At 40.1% G+C, this 18,197-nt stretch overlaps 2 protein-coding genes across 2 annotated transcripts in view; one reads left to right on the forward strand and one right to left on the reverse strand.

Annotated features, from left to right (window-relative positions):
- LOC139457576 (RNA-binding protein 42-like) overlaps positions 1-18,197 on the forward strand; it is a 43,364-nt gene that overhangs the window by 13,328 nt on the left and 11,839 nt on the right. The gene's annotated exons all lie outside the window — the stretch shown is intronic.
- Positions 848-17,643, reverse strand: LOC139457575 (uncharacterized). The gene is made up of 4 exons (XM_071238951.1): positions 17,517-17,643; positions 3,934-4,175; positions 3,263-3,364; positions 848-1,822 (listed from the first exon to the last, which is right to left on the reverse strand). Exons 2-4 carry the CDS (start codon positions 4,172-4,174, stop codon positions 1,707-1,709), a joined length of 459 nt encoding a protein of 152 aa, XP_071095052.1. The 5' UTR covers position 4,175; positions 17,517-17,643; the 3' UTR covers positions 848-1,706.

The raw sequence follows: 18,197 nt of genomic DNA on the forward strand, positions 1-18,197 counted from the left end.
TGCGTTAAAAGTTCAAAGTTTAAGGAGTCACCAGATAAATTTACCATACAAGCCAACCACGAGGACCCTGGGACCTCCTTGATGCTCAAACCCTCAATGTTGTGGATCATTCACTGGATTACCTCCTTCAGACTTGATAATTTACAGGCTGTGGTGATATGGCTGGAATAGTGTTGAGTGCAGCTGTAAGCAACACTCACTCACTCCACCGGAAGACTGCCTCTAGTGGTAGAGCGTCCGCCCGGAGAGCGGAAGGTCCAGGGTTTGATCCCCGGCCGCGTCTTACCAATAGACGTTAAAAGATGGGACTTGTTGTTACCCTGTCTGGCGCTCAAACAAGGGCAGGTCGGCTCAGAGTCAGTATACTGTGTCTTAGTAGGGTATTTATGTTAAATCTCAGTGAGCTAGCACTATAAATTGGCATTAGTCCGGACTAGTACCAGCCATGACATCAAACCCACAGATCCCCCCACAGATCAGGAATGACCACAACTGTCATGTTCTCTTCTACTTCTGTCTCTTTTATCTCTTCTGCTCGCATGACCTCACTTGAACTTGAGTCCATCAACATGATCAAGGTGGACTGAGTGATGTGATTACTGTACCTGACAGTGATGAGGAACATTTCCACCAGGGTACACCAGCTTCCCTGGTCCTGGCTGTCATGTAGTTTGCATGCCATGTGTATACTCTTGGCCACTCACAAACCAATGTCATTACCTTGGAACCCTTTCTGTGTGCCCTGGTAACAGTTGTCCCGAGGAATAGAAGGAATAACAGCTGAGAAGAATATGTTCCCACAATGAAAAACTAAGGCGTCACATCATACAGATTATTTATTGTCCGATGTGAGTTTACAGATACAGTGGTCATATGTGTTACATTGAGAAGCAGGCCGGCAGGCAGACAGACATGATGTACAGAGACATGACGGTGTAAGGCAGGAGACACATCGAGGGGCTGTAGAGTATGTGGGTGCCCACGCCAGGAAGGCTGGACTGTGACTGACTGTCTACAGTGCTGGTACAACCTGCAGGTGCTACCTGTGGTGGCCTCACCTGGGGAGGTAGGTGTGGGCGTTACCGTCACCGCTGCACAGAACCAGGTGGAATCGGTCAGTGGATCAATGCGTGAGACAGTGGTTAACTTACAGGTTATCTTGACAGTGTAGAAGAGGACCATCTATCTTACATGAGCAGTTTTTCCTAGCAGTATGAAATGAAGTACACAGATTTACAATTATATCCTTATGTTCAATAACTGATAGACTTCTGATATCAGGTTTCATAAAGAACACTACACCAACATACAGAGAAATACTCATGTTTTGTTTCGTTTTGAACTGATATCTCGGTTCACATTATACACTGGTGCACATGTTAGAATCATTCTGAATACAAACAAAACTTGAAGTAAATGTGGTTTTCTAGGGAAAAGTTCAAATTTAGCCATAGCGATTTTGGTGAATTAATGAACACTTCCTAAGGGTCAACTTCACATGACTTCATTCCATCATGTTGTCAACAGCAACAGAGACATCTGTGTGTTACTGAATGCTGAGAGATTGCCCAAGGAAGAGCCTTGATCCAGGAGTGTGGGGTGAAACGGGGTGATACTATATATAGGTCGAGTTGGAGGGACGGCAGGGTGTCTCATGTGACTGTCTCCACTGTGAGCGGTGTGTGTCTCGACACTTGTTGCCATGGTTACTGTGTCCCTGCATTTCGCTTCTGTTTGCTGGCCCTGACACTGGCGGACCGGCCAAACTGCTGTTTGAAGGCCAGGTACTCGTCAGGGAAGTAGTGTCGCACCCACACATTGTCTGCGGAGATAGATACAAGTTAAACTTGAAAAGGAGGGATACTTTTGAGTAGTTTAGTAAGTCAGTGGGTCTCTATTCTGTGGCAGATTGTCTTAGGTTTGGAAGAATATATTATGATTGTTCTATGCTGCAGGAGATGTCATCATGTGGATATCATGTCATCAACAATTGATGCTTTCTGTTTTATTGTGGTCCCTCCTTGCGCCCCGCTTCATTACCTGAACACTGATACAGAGAATGATATGAAGATGCTCTTCACTTCTTTTACTATGCTCTTGAAATGAAATGTATTTTTACCAACATGGTTATTCTTTACAAACAGTGCTATGCGGAAATTCGGATTTCAGTAAGGAAGAGCAAATGCTAATATTAGATTCTATTCAACACTTTATATTAAAAACTGGCAGATTTTCAGTTAAATGATTGTTTAAAATAAACTTAAAATGGATGTATTATATGTACACATCTAGCTTGGCATGTACAATTTATTTGTAACATGTAACCTTCATTGATGTATTCATTGTAATATGTCCTATGTGTAATGGAACGTATTAACATAAGCGCTTCGCTTGTTCACCAATCCATTTCACACTCTGGTGAAAATAAATATGTTTAAACCAGAATGATACATTATGACAAACATGTATAGAGTATGGTATCTGTGTTGTACATGGGTATACTCACTGTTGGCAGACATGTATAGAGTGTGGTGTCTGTGTTGTACATGGGTATACTGACTGTTGGCAGACATGTATAGAGTATGGTGTCTGTGTTGTACATGGTTATACTCACTGTTGGCAGACATGTATAGAGTATGGTGTCTGTGTTGTACATGGGTATACTCACTGTTGGCAGACATGTATAGAGTATGGTGTCTGTGTTGTACATGGGTATACTCACTGTTGGCAGACATGTATAGAGTATGGTGTCTGTGTTGTACATGGGTATACTGACTGTTGGCAGACATGTATAGAGTATGGTGTCTGTGTTGTACATGGGTGTACTCACTGTTGGCAGACATGTATAGAGTATGGTGTCTGTGTTGTACATGGGTATTCTGACTGTTGGCAGACATGTTTAGAGTATGGTGTCTGTGTTGTACATGGGTGTACTCACTGTTGGCAGACATGTATAGAGTATGGTGTCTGTGTTGTACATGGGTGTACTCACTGTTGGCAGACATGTATAGAGTATGATGTCTGTGTTGTACATGGGTATACTCACTGTTGGCAGACATGTATAGAGTATGATGTCTGTGTTGTACATGGATGTACTGACTGTTGGCAGACATGTATAGAGTATGGTGTCTGTGTTGTACATGGTTATACTGACTGTTGGCAGACATGTATAGAGTATGGTGTCTGTGTTGTACATGGGTATACTGACTGTTGGCAGACATGTATAGAGTATGGTGTCTGTGTTGTACATGGGTATACTCACTGTTGGCAGACAGCATGTAAGGGAGGAGGATGCGCCTCAGGTAGGGGTCGGAGTGCCAGCTGGCTGGACCCCAGCGTTTACCTATAGCACCCCAGGACCGACCTGCAACACCAGTAGACTGATGACAAGGCTGCAATACTCCCATCAGTCTTTATGTTCTATAATCAGATAACTTTAGCCCACATTGTGCAAGTAAAAATGCATTACCCTTTACATGTATTTTGATCACAGCTGAAACTGAAATAGTTGAAACAGACATAAAATATTCTCAAAAATACTTTACAAAAAGAAAATAGGTTCATGTTGCTTAATCCTCAGTTTATCCAGGGATTCCATGACTTCATGCCTTTTGTACAATGAATGAAAATAGCTCTGAATACTCTGAATTGCACAATTACTATGATTGTACATCTGTGGTAAAAGAAGTGGATGCATCAAATGCAACATCAGTTCACACCACTCTACATTAGTTGAAGCACTATCTCTGATATCGGTCGCCATGATATTGCTGGAATATTGCTAAAATGGTTTAAAACCTCACGCACCCACCCTCACACTCACTCACTCACTCACTCACTCACTCACTCACTCACTCACTCACTCTGTGGGCTGGTAACACTGTCCGAGTGCTAGTACTACTGCAGAGCTGCAGGTGTACCGTGTGGCCTCACCTGATGTAAAGAGGTAGGGCATGCTGTAGCTGAGCTTCTGTCCCTCCTCCCCCTTCTCCCCACTGTCGCTAGCGTCGCTGGTGTCCTCGTCCACCGCCTGGCTGTAGTCCATGTTGGTGCACCCCGCACCCCACCCACTGCAGCGGAAGAAACTCTGGCGTGCAGTGCGGGGAAAACCCACGCACAGTGACAACACACAGCACGCTACTGTCACCACAAACAAGTTCAAGGTCACGCTCATCCTGAAGAGATAGAAGCAGAAGAGAACATGACAGTTGTGGTCATTCCTGATCTGTGGGGGATCTGTGTGTTTGATGCCATGGCTGTTACTATGTGGGTTTGATGCCATGGCTGTTACTATGTGGGTTTGATGCCATGGCTGGTACTATAAGGCCTTTGACACGGCATTATTGTTTTACTGATCTGCAGAGAGGCCATGCTTATCCTTCAGAACATTTAAAACCTATGTTAAGGTGTGCTAATTTCCATAGGTCGTACCTCAGGTCTGACTAGAAACTACAGTTAGCTAAACATGTACTCCGTCTTCCACAACGTTACTGATACAAAATTTACATATTCTATCTTGAAGTTGAATCTTTGGGCGTAGAAATCTACCTAGTTTTATTTCGATTGGCAGAGTGCCACCATGAAACTTTCACTCATAATGCTACACTGAGATCTACTGTGACAAAACTAACATATGATTCAACAGTCAGTATTTCTTTTGACAATCTATTTGTACGTAATATATTGCCATTTGCTTGGCCATTGTTGTTCCAAAGATTAGTAAACCAGACATAATAATCTAAGGAAAGATAGCACTTATAGTTATAGCATGTTTAAATTCCTGAAAAGGAAAAATACAAATCAAAAACTGATAATTGAGGCCTGCTGGGCAAGGCAAACACTTCATTACTCCAGGACTTAGGGAAATTAATGGACTGTCTGCAAATAGCGCTTAGCATTCTTGATTAATCAGCAGCATAAAGTCTGCACCAACAACGTAATATAATTTAATTGGTTTATGAAGATAACCACCCATTTCATATTAACAGCTAAGTTTGGGGTTTAATTGCCAACTGCTAAGAAACGCCTACATGCTCGGTTTTGGACAATACGGCTGAATTCCCTTGTACCCCAAATAGCTGATCAATAAAATCAGATAGGGTCGACTAGATTTTCATACAAAGTTTTTTATACAATACAAGCAAAACCATCGACTGATTTGAATTTACGTATCAAAATACTAGCGCTCTATTTGCAGACTTAGATATTTCTTTAATGGTGAAATTCAAATCGAGATTTTCATGTAACCAGATGCCCAATTATCTATGTATACTTTCAACCTGATGACCTGTGACAAACCTTTGTAGTTTTAAGAGATTTGACAAATGAAGGGATTAAGGGAAGTATACCTATCTTGTTTCGTGTTCAGGCAGAAGACCCGTCTTCGATTCCCAACATAAGTACAATGTGTGAAGCACATTTCCGGTGTACCCAGACGTAATATTGCTAAAGGCGGCGTAATACCAAACTCACTCACTCACTATCTTGTTTCATGAATACAATAAATGATTATTTGCTGTTTGCTAGACACACCAATTACACAAATGTAGCTGGGTTAAAGCAGGGGGTCCAGTCTGTAGTGTTCTTTTTTTGTCATACATTTAAACAACTGATAGGCCATTTGAAAATAAGTAATTCACACAGCCAGTATTTGAATCATGAGTACAGCATTGTTTCCAAACAATTACATAAAGTATTACTGACCCTTCAGAAACAACAGAATGCAGTGATTTATCTAGTATTTTTAACTTTGTTCCCGTCACAGGTATATTTGAAAAGAAATTCTTGAATTGTCCAAATTTGGGGATTCCTACATTCAGAGTTATTCTAACTTTGCATTCAATGCAAAAAGTCCCATGGGCAGAGGTATAAAGTACTGAGTTTCAACATTTGATAACTGGGACATCTTGAGGTCTGATTTTTGATTTCTTACCAACATTTGCTGCAGACCTGGAGCTGAGGCTTGGCCTCTGATACATGCCAAGATACACTCGGGGGTTGGGGGGGCTCATTGAAACAGTCAAGTGGGCGACAGGCAGAGGATATGTGATTGTATATAGGAGGAATGTGACTGTATATCAGAGGAATGTGATTGTATATAGGAGGAATGTGACTGTATATCAGAGGAATGTGATTGTATATAGGAGGAATGTGACTGTATATCAGAGGAATGTGACTATATCGGAGGAATGTGACTATATATAGGAGGAATGTGACTGTATATCAGAGGAATGTGATTGTATATAGGAGGAATGTGACTGTATATAGGAGGAATGTGATTGTATATAGGAGGAATGTGACTGTATATCAGAGGAATGTGATTGTATATAGGAGGAATGTGACTGTATATCGGAGGAATGTGATTGTATATAGGAGGAATGTGACTGTATATAGGAGGAATGTGACTGTATATAGGAGGAATGTGACTGTATATCAGAGGAATGTGATTGTATATAGGAGGAATGTGACTGTATATCGGAGGAATGTGACTATATAGGAGGAATGTGACTGTATATCGGAGGAATGTGACTGTATATCGGAGGAATGTGATTGTATATGGGAGGAATGTGACTATATCGGAGGAATGTGATTGTATATCAGAGGAATGTGACTGTATATCGGAGGAATGTGACTATATAGGAGGAATGTGACTGTATATCAGAGGAATGTGACAGTATATCAGAGGAATGTGATTGTATATCGGAGGAATGTGACTGTAATACTTGAGAGATTGGTTTTCTGGGCGGTGCCAGAGAACCCTGATGATGGGTTTCAGTGAAATGTGTGTCCTTCCTGTTGTCTGGGCTATGATGGCAAGAGTCAAGACATCAGTGCACATACTGCATGACTCCTTGTCAGGCAGGCTGGGTGTGGTGCAACATGCAACGTTTATATACACTGGGAAATCAATTTGTAATTTGTTCTTTTTACGTAATATAAGGAGACATGTCAATACTCTTTGTTTAGGTAACACAGACTGATTTGACAAAACAAGACTGATAATAGATTTCAATGAAACCTCCAACTGTGTTATTATCATCAGTTCGTAGTCGGCTCTAGTAGCATGTCCCGGAATGTTTTACACTACACACCCTTGTCTTGTGTGTTGAAAGACAGGTGAATGTGTGACATCTTGTTGCAGCACACAATTCTTCTTGCATATCAAGTAGTTCAAGTATTTCCATTGTTTTCACTGATTACCATCTGAAAGCTCCATAATAGTGATAAATGGTGGAATAATTAAGGTGATTTCACTTGTCAATCAGTAAACACGTCATTAATTCTTATTTCAGGTTTTCTGTATTTCTGTGGGGGGCACGGGTTGCCCAGTCGAGGGAACACTGTACTTAAGAATTACATCCTGTATTGTAGCATATCGATAAATAGGCCCACGTTTATCGTGTATTGTATCGTGGGTCAAATATCACGATGCATTGGAATATCAGTGTATCGTTTCAACCTTAGTCAGTAATACCCAGACACTGAACACTCACCTCATCGATGGTATACCGTCACCTCGCCTGACCACATCAGTAATACCTAGACACTGAACACACGCCTCATCGATGGTATACCGTCACCTCGCCTGACCACATCAGTAACACCTAGACACTGAACACTCACCTCATCGATGGTATAACGTCACCTCGCCTGACCATATCAGTAATACCCAGACACTGAACACACGCCTCATCGATGGTATACCGTCACCTCGCCTGACCACATCAGTAATACCCAGACACTGAATACTCACCTCGTCGATGGTATACCGTCACCTCGCCTGACCACATCAGTAATACCCAGACACTGAATACTCACCTCATCGATGGTATACCGTCACCTCGCCTGACCACATCAGTAATACCCAGACACTGAATACACACCGCATCGATGGTATACCGTCACCTCGCCTGACCACATCAGTAATACCCAGACACTGAATACACACCTCATCGATGGTATACCGTCACCTCGCCTGACCACATCAGTAATACCCAGACACTGAATACACACCGCATCGATGGTATACCGTCGCCTCGCCTGACCACATCAGTAATACCCAGACACTGAATACACACCTCATCGATGGTATACCATCACCTCGCCTGACCACATCAGTAATACCCAGACACTGAATACACACCTCATCGATGGTATACCGTCACCTCGCCTGACCACATCAGTAATACCCAGACACTGAATACTCACCTCGTCGATGGTATACCGTCACCTCGCCTGACCACATCAGTAATACCCAGACACTGAATACACGCCTCATACCATCATACCAACTGCACCATGTTCTTCAATAATTTGATTTTTATTTAGAGTAAGCACGATTTCCATTCAGAGCTGCAATGTGCATTAGTAGTCATACGCAGTTATTGGCAACGACCCAAGAGTGTGTTTGTATTCTCGTTTTTTTTAGGAATTGTGTGAGTTTTGTTGTCACCTTTAAACAGTTAGAAAACTGTAGTTACTGGAGCCAGTGGGCTTCTGATGGCCTCCCAGCAGGCAGCTAATGAAGCTGCTCTATTTATACCAGTTACACATGGTGGCTGTGTGTTCAGAGGGGGCGGAAAGACGGGACAACCTTCTGTCAAATAGATAAAATGATGCTCTTCAGTATGGTGTTTGTTTTGCTTAATTAGCTTTTGACTTCTTACTCTATCTTTCTCTGTTGCCAATTATATTAAACATTGATCATGTTGTCAAAACTACTTTTTGGAATTGACGCACAGCTTTTTCAGTCATGTGGAATTGGCCATTGTCAGATGTTGAACAAAAGCAGCATGCCAACTGAATTTGATTTTTCTCTTGACCCTTGACTTACTGGATGAGGCCTTCATCAGTTCCTTTCATTAGTGGGGCGGTCGGGTAGCCTAGTGGTTAAAGCGTTCGCTCGTCACGCCGAAGACCCGGGTTCGATTCCCGACATGGTTAGTATGTGTGAAGCCCATTTCTGGTGTCCCTCTGCCGTGATATTGCTGGAATATTGCTAAAAGCGGCGTAAAACCATATTCACTCACTAACTCACTCCTTTCATTAGTGAACGAGGACAGCGCAGAATGGACATCATTCCATACTGACACAATGTAGTCACACCAAGGAAGGTCTTGTTCGCAAACAAAACACTATTGTTACTTAAGGCTTAAAAAGATAAAAGAATTGGTTCTCGGGCAATGACTGTTGAAAATATAGTGCGGATGGGTGGTGTTTTTTCATTTCCTTTTTTTTGCTTGTTCAAACTAGTTTGTAACCAAATAAACAGTTGTGTACCATGAACCTGTGAAAGGGCCTCCCTACATAAACAAGCATACAAACTTCTATTGCTGCCATGACCATAACACGAGATGCACAGTAAAGCAGTGCGCATGTAAAGGGAAGTAACTGTGTGCTAAATTGGACAGCATTGTTTTTAGTATTAGGATTTTTATTTTTTTTGAAAATGGAAATAAAAACAAAATGTGCAGTGGACATTATGATGATGCGGGCGGTGCCTGAGAAGCTAGACGATTATTCTTTTAGCCTAAAGTTACAACTATTCATCGTGACATTTTCATTTTTATTGTTACAATTACTTTGTGTCCATAGGATTCTTAGGTCACACAGCGTTATCAAGTGTTTGCCAGTGGGGATAGGTGTGCAGTTTGCATATAAGTATCATGGTTAATATTTATACTAAGTTATCCTATAATAATTAGATCCACATCAAGTGCTTTTATGAGTTACCATGGTGTAATATTTATATATGCATTTTACCTGATGATAAGTATTACTTGCTAAACTATTATATGAATGAAGTTATCATGGTTAACATTTATACTAAGTTATCCTATAATAATTAGATCCACATCAAGTGCTTTTCTGAGTTACCATGGTGTAATATTTATATATGCATTTTACCTGATGATAAGTATTACTTGCTAAACTATTATGTGAATGAAATTATCATGGTTAACATTTATACTAAGTTATCCTATAATAATTAGATCCACATCAAGTGCTTTTATGAGTTACCATGGTGTAATATTTGTACATCATGGTAACTCATAAAAGCACTTGATGTGGATCTAATTATTATAGGATAACTTAGTATAAATGTTAACCATGATATAAGTGTAGTAAGCTGGCCAAACAGTTTCCCTTTGTAGCAGGCATAAGGAGGGAGAGAAAGCTCATTTCACTGAAAGTGCAAAAACAATCTCCTTTATCAGAACATGAAACTCTTCAATACCTTTTGAGAAATATGTCTTGAAATGGCTTACATTGAGATGAGAAGTGGTATTCTTCTTTTGAAAGCCTCAGTTTGATATGGATTTGCTTGAGAAATTAACACTTGTCAGTGATACATAGATTGTCATGTATACCTTAGAGATTTCAATGTGCAGTAATTTGGGTGAATGAGCTGGATTTGTGTGGCTTTCAATTATATAACCCATCTGGTCAGTGGGTGAAATGAAGGTGTGAGCATTTTATCCCATTTTCCAGGTTAGTTGACATAATTAACACCCCAGGCCATTGGGAGCGCTTTGTGGAATATCAAGACTTTACAAATGTTGGTAATCCACAAGCTGCAACTTAACATACAGAACACTGGTCATAGATTTCCCTTTGAAACTGGTCGATGGCTGAACACTCCCAGGGAAGACCGTCAGTGTCAACTCTGTAAGTTAATTGCTGTGGGAGATGAGTTTCATTATTTATTACAGTGTGCAGCTTTTCTGCAACATCGATATGAACTCTTAAATATATAATATCTTAAGGTTAAAATTTGTTTCAGTCTGTTTCAATTTAAGAAACATATGACCATGATGACCCCTAACAGTGTAAGATTCCTAAAAAGTCTCTCTGAATTCTTTAATCTGTGTATAATACAATCAGTAAAATTAATTAGTATCTACTTGTTTTATTTTCATTACTCTTGTTAAGTGCTGCCCTTTTCACAGGACGAAATTTGTATATAATTGAATCTCATGTACCACTGTGGGTGGTTTTTCGAGAAATAAACTAGTTGAGTCAATTCCGAAATGGCAAACCAATATTTTAACTCTTAACATCAACACAGTTGTTTACTTTACATTCCATCCTGTATTTGCTAGGAGGAGACTCTGGTGACTGAACACTCGCAATGTGTGTGTGTCCCTATGGAACTTGTTTCAGTCTCATCCACTGTGTCTCCAACATCTCTTGCTTCAGTCATTAACTCAATGTAGGGATCGCCCAGAATGGTTAAGATATTAGATTTTTTCTTAAAAAACAATATGAAGCAGGAGGCTTTATATTTTTTAGTATGTTAAAAAAACAATAAACTTTTGAAGGCATCTGTGTTAAGGCTGGGACGGGTAACTCGTGTACTCGGGTTGGATGGGTACTGAGTAGGACCCGGGTACCCACAGGACTACCCGAACCCCCACAGGACTACCCGAACCTGTGGTTACTCACGTGATATATTGTTTAATGGCAAACATTATCTAGAACTTCCATGGTTACACTATAAGTGACTAATGTTTGCATTTCTTCTGACTTTATATGTTTGAATAGAGCTAAAACTTCAGTCAACTTCAATGTATGCATGACCAGATTGTTTTCTATGAGTGCCTAAAAACATTTTGCCAGGGCTACGGTCAAACTATTCCCAACCGGACATTTGTATCTATCTCTTGAGACCTACAGCGGGTACCCAGGTAGGGTCGGGTAATAGTGGGGTGGGTAACTAGGTAGTAAATTTGGACTCGTCCCAGCCCCAATCTCTGTATATTAAATATCAATGGATGTTATTCCCATGAGGCATGATTTATCATGTAGAATTTCACATATATTTATTTCATCAAGTGAAATGAGAAATGAGGCATCACAAATAGAGATTTCTTCATGCGTTTTAGGGACAGTAAAATCATGTAAGGGTGGCTTTGCTTGGTAGTGAATGGGCAGAAATAAAAAAAACTAATAATTCATTGATGTAGGTGAAAGAAATTCTTCCTTTTTCCCTTTTGTTAAAACCGATTGAGTGCAGCGTAGAGAACTATTGGGATCACAGCGGACACATGGCTTTCATCAGGCGGGGCATGTAATGTTGCCTCCAGCAGGGAAGCTACTGATTGTCTAATGTCTCCTGTCTTGGTTCAGGCAGCATGGACTGAAATATGACTGTAGTGGTATTTAACTCCCATCAACCAAACTCAGCCTTCATCCACAATCAATACACATGTTTGTAATATGCCAGTGTAATAATCTCTTGACATGCTTAACTTTTCCCAGGATGATAGAGTAATTTACAAATCTGCCAAAATAAATCTAGTGTATCATTGGTAATGAGCATGTTGGGACTGCGAGTTGTTGACAGATGATTATTCAATCTTATAACAAGTGTTCTGTTTGCAAGGACAGTGCGATCAATGTGTGGTATCTGGTGGTGGCTGAGGAGGGGTCATGTGGTCAAATTGGTATTTTACACATCTGCACAGATTAGTTAGGGCCTTTTTACTTGGTTTACAGATTTAAAAAACTAAGGGTCTGTGATTGGAATAAATAATATAACTGTTGAATTGTAAAGTTGGCAGGGTAAGAAATGCAAAAGAACAAAGCAGTTTTACTGATGTTAAAGCAAAAATTCCTGAACCTGTATGCAACAGTAGCAGACAATGGGCCTTGAAAATTGGCTTTGGCCTGCCACACGAGTAATTCTTTCAACATTGTCTGAGAATTGTCATGAACACAAAATGACAGCCCTCAAAAATTTTGTTTTGTTCTTGACATGTGAAATTCAGGGTTGGCAGACTTGTAAACCTGGAAGTAAGAAACACAGCCCTAGCATGGTGACAGAAGACAGGAGAACATGTCCTTGTGTGGGACCTATGGTAGTGTGGGAGCTTGGGATAGTTGTGGATGTAAAGGTGGAAGTTCACATTGATGGAGCTCCGAGCTGATTGTCATGAAGTTAGAAACTGAGAACGATGGTGACTTCCATCTACAGTGATTTCTCTCTGTTAACAATCTTTGGTTTCTCAGTGTGTCAGAGATCTCTTCTGTGCAATACATCAGTGCAGTGTTTTGGGGGACTTCTTTACGAACTGGTAGTGTAACTAGTGTGGACGAGAGCAAGGTTGGGGTGAGGGAGATGGGTTGTGACCTGTGTGTGTGGCTTTGATGCAGTGTGGGGGTGGGGGGGGGGGGGGGGGGGGGGGGGGGACACACCTCCCATGTAGTTGGGGCACACATGGCCCCATTACCTAAAGCGCCAGATTGTATTCCTTGGTCTCGTCAGAATCAACCGACCATGGTATTCCTACTGATTAGACCCTCATCCCCACGATCACCAAACACCCCCACCCCTACCCCCACCCCCACCCTCACCCCCACCCATCCCACCACACACTCCCCAAGCTAACACACCATAATGTTACTGAAAAACTGTTCAATGTGGCATCAGACACACCTCCCTTGTGAGACTAGAGTGAGGTTGAGGTGGGTGTTGGATCCTTGTGTTACCCTGACTCCCTGCAGTAAGTGGCAGAGCAAAAGAAACCATACTTCCCAGGAACGGCAGATAAATGAATGATCTGATTCATTGATGAATATTTATGTGAAGTATGACAGTAATATGTACAATTTGACAGGAAGCGATTCCACTGTCCATAGATCAGATAATGCCTTGTACTGTACTTGTCTTCAGCAACCCCTACTTGACGTAAAAGGCGACTATGCTTGTCGTAAGAAGCGACTAACAGGATTGGGTGGTCAGACTCACTGACTTCATTGATGCATCTCATCAATCCAAGTTGCGTGGATTGATGCTCATGATGTCAATCACTGGATTGTCTGGCTTAGACTCGATTATTTACAGACCGCCGTCATATGGCTGGAATATTGTTGAGTGCAGTGTTAAACAACAAACAAAGCTAAAAAAAATTGTACTTGATCATCAGATGTAAAATGACTTTCTGTATTCACAAGTCAATGCTGATGTCCACACAGTTGTAGATCGTGGTTTCCAATACATCTGCATTGCCTACTACTAACTTCAGTGACGCTTTTTGAAATTGATTTCATTATTTACATAATAAGTATAGTGACACAGCATTCTGTTAGAATATAAAGTCACTGTATTATAGCCTCCCTGCATGATGTTATAGCACCATATGATTGTTTGTTTGGTTGGTTGTTGTTAAACACCACACTCAGCAGTATTCCAGCTATATGACAGCTGTCTGTAAATAATCAAGTCTGCCCCAGACAATCCAGTGATTGACATCATGAGCATTGATATACGCCACTGGGATACAATGACATGCATCATCCAAATCAGTAAGTCCGCCCGATCTCGTTTGTTGCCTCTTACGACAATACAACAAGCATGGATTTTGCTGCACTGTATGAAGTCAAATGTTTGTAGGTATGATGCAGTTTTATGAACAAATCCAACTTAGTTCCAGATACTTTGATCATTTTGTGAAACATATTTGAGTTAGAGGGCTTCAATAGTGTTGAATGAAGACTGTTCATAGTTTTTTGTAATGGAACTGAAAATAGGGGGTGATGTTCGACACCATATCTGCAGCAAATGTCTGTCAGTAAAAATCTCAAAAATTAAAATTAAACAATTTCCAAATTGATGCTACAAGAGTAATGTGTGATATAATGGAGACTTGTGTTTTACATATAACAGGACCAATACATAGACAACTGCCTTGTTTTACACTGTTGCATGCAGTGTTCGAATACACTGTGGGATGACTTCTGTAGTCGGGAAAAGAGGAACAAAGTCTTGATTTTACTCCAATCTAACTGCCAAGGGCAGTTTGAAATCCTTGCTAATCCTGGTACTTACAGATGCTACTGAGCATGTGGTCTCAGTGGAGACTGAACACAAGGCTCAGTCAGAAGTTGCAGCTAGGCTGTGTCTACCAATCAAGTACTCATTGAAATTAAAGACAAACTCTTTAGAACATTTCTTTATAAGATTAAAGATTGTTCCTTCTCTGTAAGTGAACACAGACAGGCACACATGACTTTCCTGTTCTCAACAAAACGTTGTCCTGGGAAAAGGAATGTATCCAAATTTGAAAAACACATGGCATTTCTGAATCAAAAAGTGTTTATTCAGTTGATTTTTTGCTTACCTGTCTGATTCTGTTGTTTTAGAAGCATACAAAACCCTCCACTGAATCATGGTGTCATAGCATTCCTGCGTGACTTCATGATGTTTCACAACTGTTAGTGCTACATAGAATTACTTTTAGTATTGAGTGTGCTCATATTGAGAAGTGCTGTCATGCAGTGTCACTTGGGATATAAACATTATGTGTCTTCAATTTTACCAGTGTTATTGAGTATTTGATGCATGGAAATATTAACCTTTGAAACCTCTCTGGTTTACACCATTAGTGCCAAGTATGGTTTCTGTACATCACATAACCAGTATACTTAAGTTCTTGGTATACTCAAACAGTTTCAGCTGTGGGAGAAATGTCTCAAAACATCTTCGCCCAAGTGCAAGGTAGCAGCTGGTTTCTATGAAAGACATGGCACGTGGTACTTTAACATATCAGCATACATGTGATCTGTCAGTGACATCCAATACCAGAGCTCCACCTTACAGTATAGCATATGTTTGATGTTTAATGCTGGAGTGGGAACCAGAGGTTTAGAAATGATATCCCACTTGGTGACAAAAAGCCAATGTAGAATGTGTTTGTTCCATACTGAAGGATTGAAAAGCCTGAGTCTTGTGAAACCGACACGGTGTAACCCCAGTTAAAGGAGACTTGAACTTTTGTTGCCTGATTTGTTGTTGAAGATGAGATTACCTTACTGTCTTGCCAGAATCATTTGTTTTTATATTTTGGGGTCCAGACATGAGACAAGGAGTCAGAGGAGTGATATTTCAGATCAGACAATGTTTACTAGTCCCCAGCTACAGCATGCATAGAAGCTTCATCTGCCAAAGTTCCTCTTTCAATACCCACAAGGCTCCACTTAACTACTGATTTGGGTCCAGAGAGGCACAGATAAAAAATCCTAGAAGGGTGAATATTTCAGTGAAAATGTTTGGAGGGTAACTTGCATGAAATTTTGATGGCTTTCATTGTAATACTGGTGAGATTAAGAATTATGGTAAAAATTAATTTCCTTAAAGTAAGTTAAAAACAAATACGAAAGATTATCCACCTATGTTAGTACTTTTTTGTAAAGATGTATTTAACAAAAGATTAAATGTGAAAAGTCTGGCAATACCTGTCTGTTAAAAAGTCTGTCGTGATAAGTCAATGATTTTGTTGGGATTAAGCTGTGAATGACAAATGGTCCCAGACTGTATTTATCACATCAATCACATAAACAGATGTGATGGGTAGTTAAAAATGAATGAAGGCTTTTTGAAGGTCAAATATTTTAGCTATTATGGTTTGTTTTTTTCTGCCTTACCATTACAACCTATATATACCAAAAACAGTGTCACAAATTCAAATTGATTCACAGTGATCAAAATAGTTGAATATAAGTGACAAGACCGTTTCCCTGGCCACAAGATATCACTACTGAGAGCAGGGTCTATTGTACAAGTCTGACTGTGTCATGAGCATGTGGGAGAATTCAGAAGATAAGCTACTCATAATATTTGAAAAATAATAACTTTAGCCTGTTCCCAAATTGCTGAAATTCTGCCACTTGTTAAACTGTGAGATTACCTATGCCCACTAGTTCTACTGACACAACACTATAAAAAGGAGGCTTTAACCATGTCTAAGCGTAATTATGAAGAATTTACATTAATTTTTGTGTTGTTTTTGTGTATTATTTAATTGATTTGGAAAATAAAAAGATAAAATAAAACTAAATGCAAATCAAATACTATAATATTGTAGTTTCTCTGGTGGATGAAGAAAACAAACATTTTTCTGAGTCCTCTGATTATTTGTTATGGTTGCAGTGGTAAGCTTCGTGCTTTAAACAATGTAGCTTTATCAATTTTGACACATGGGTCTGGTATTGTATAACATAATGTACCCGGTATTACTTGATGCCAAATATTCATGATTTGTAAAGTGAACAATTGGAAGTACATTCCAGATTGTGAAGCCTGGAGGAAGTAATAGTTGATGCATTTTAGATATGATAGATAATAGATTTATTTGTATGTCATGATAGAAAGAAAAATTAAGAAAAGGAAATTTTGTAGAGAAAGAAACCTAAAATCTGTCAATTCTAGCAAATAAAATCCTGTAAACCATTCTAAAGTACTGAGGGACAAATGAGATTAAATTAAATGCAGTAAGGTCGATTGATGCATCAAAGTTAAAATCAAATAAAATGTTTTAGATATTTTTTATTTTTTTGTAACGTGAATAAAGCTTTATGTTACCTTTCTTTAACAGTAATCTTAATAAAACAGATGTAATTCATATTTAGTTTAATGATATTTTTACATCCATTTAATTGATCCCCCAAATATAGTTAAATATAAAGAACTGCCCCACATTATTGTATTAGTAGTAGAAGTTTAGATGAAGTCTTACCTGTGAAATGTCCCTGAATGTAATGAGAGAGCCCCGCTGAAGTGGTCCTAATCTACTGGCTGCGAACGGGCTACTCGCAACAGAGTCCCAGTGTTAGAACCACCAATTTATAGACAATCCAAGTTATTATGTCACTTGCCGACAAGGCAGGAGATAGGGCCACAAGGCATCCTGAAGCTACATCCACGCCTTGCTGTTAGTGGTGGAGGCTGGTCACGCACGTCACAGCAGCCAGGCCTGGAGGGGAGGGGAGGGGAGGGGAGGGGATGTGTAGTGGGCAGCCACTGACCACTGCTGGGATGCTCTTGCTGGAACAACAGGATCAATACAGGGTAGCACAAGTGCTTGGCAATGGTTAGAGTGGTATTTTCAAAGTTGTATATGCCCATGAGTCCCATGTCAGTCTTTGTTTATGGTAATGTATTGTCCTAAGTTGTTTCACCCTTCTCAGTATCAGCTGAATTAGTGTTAATTTTTATGACAGACATCTTTTTGGGTCTACATTTCAAAAACAACAAGTCCCAAAAGATCAAATCTTTGTTTAGGTTTGTGCTACAAACCATGGTCAGCACAGAAACTCTTCCATTTAAGAGCGATGTTGAAGATATCTATAAAAAAATTGCAACTTCCTCACAGAAACTAAAAAAACAACTGTTCTGCCACACTAATACTTTTTTAGCG

Source organism: Haliotis cracherodii, unplaced genomic scaffold (assembly GCF_022045235.1).
Source record: "Haliotis cracherodii isolate W230 unplaced genomic scaffold, xgHalCrac1.p SCAF_12, whole genome shotgun sequence".
NCBI classification, from domain to species: Eukaryota; Metazoa; Mollusca; class Gastropoda; order Lepetellida; family Haliotidae; genus Haliotis; species Haliotis cracherodii.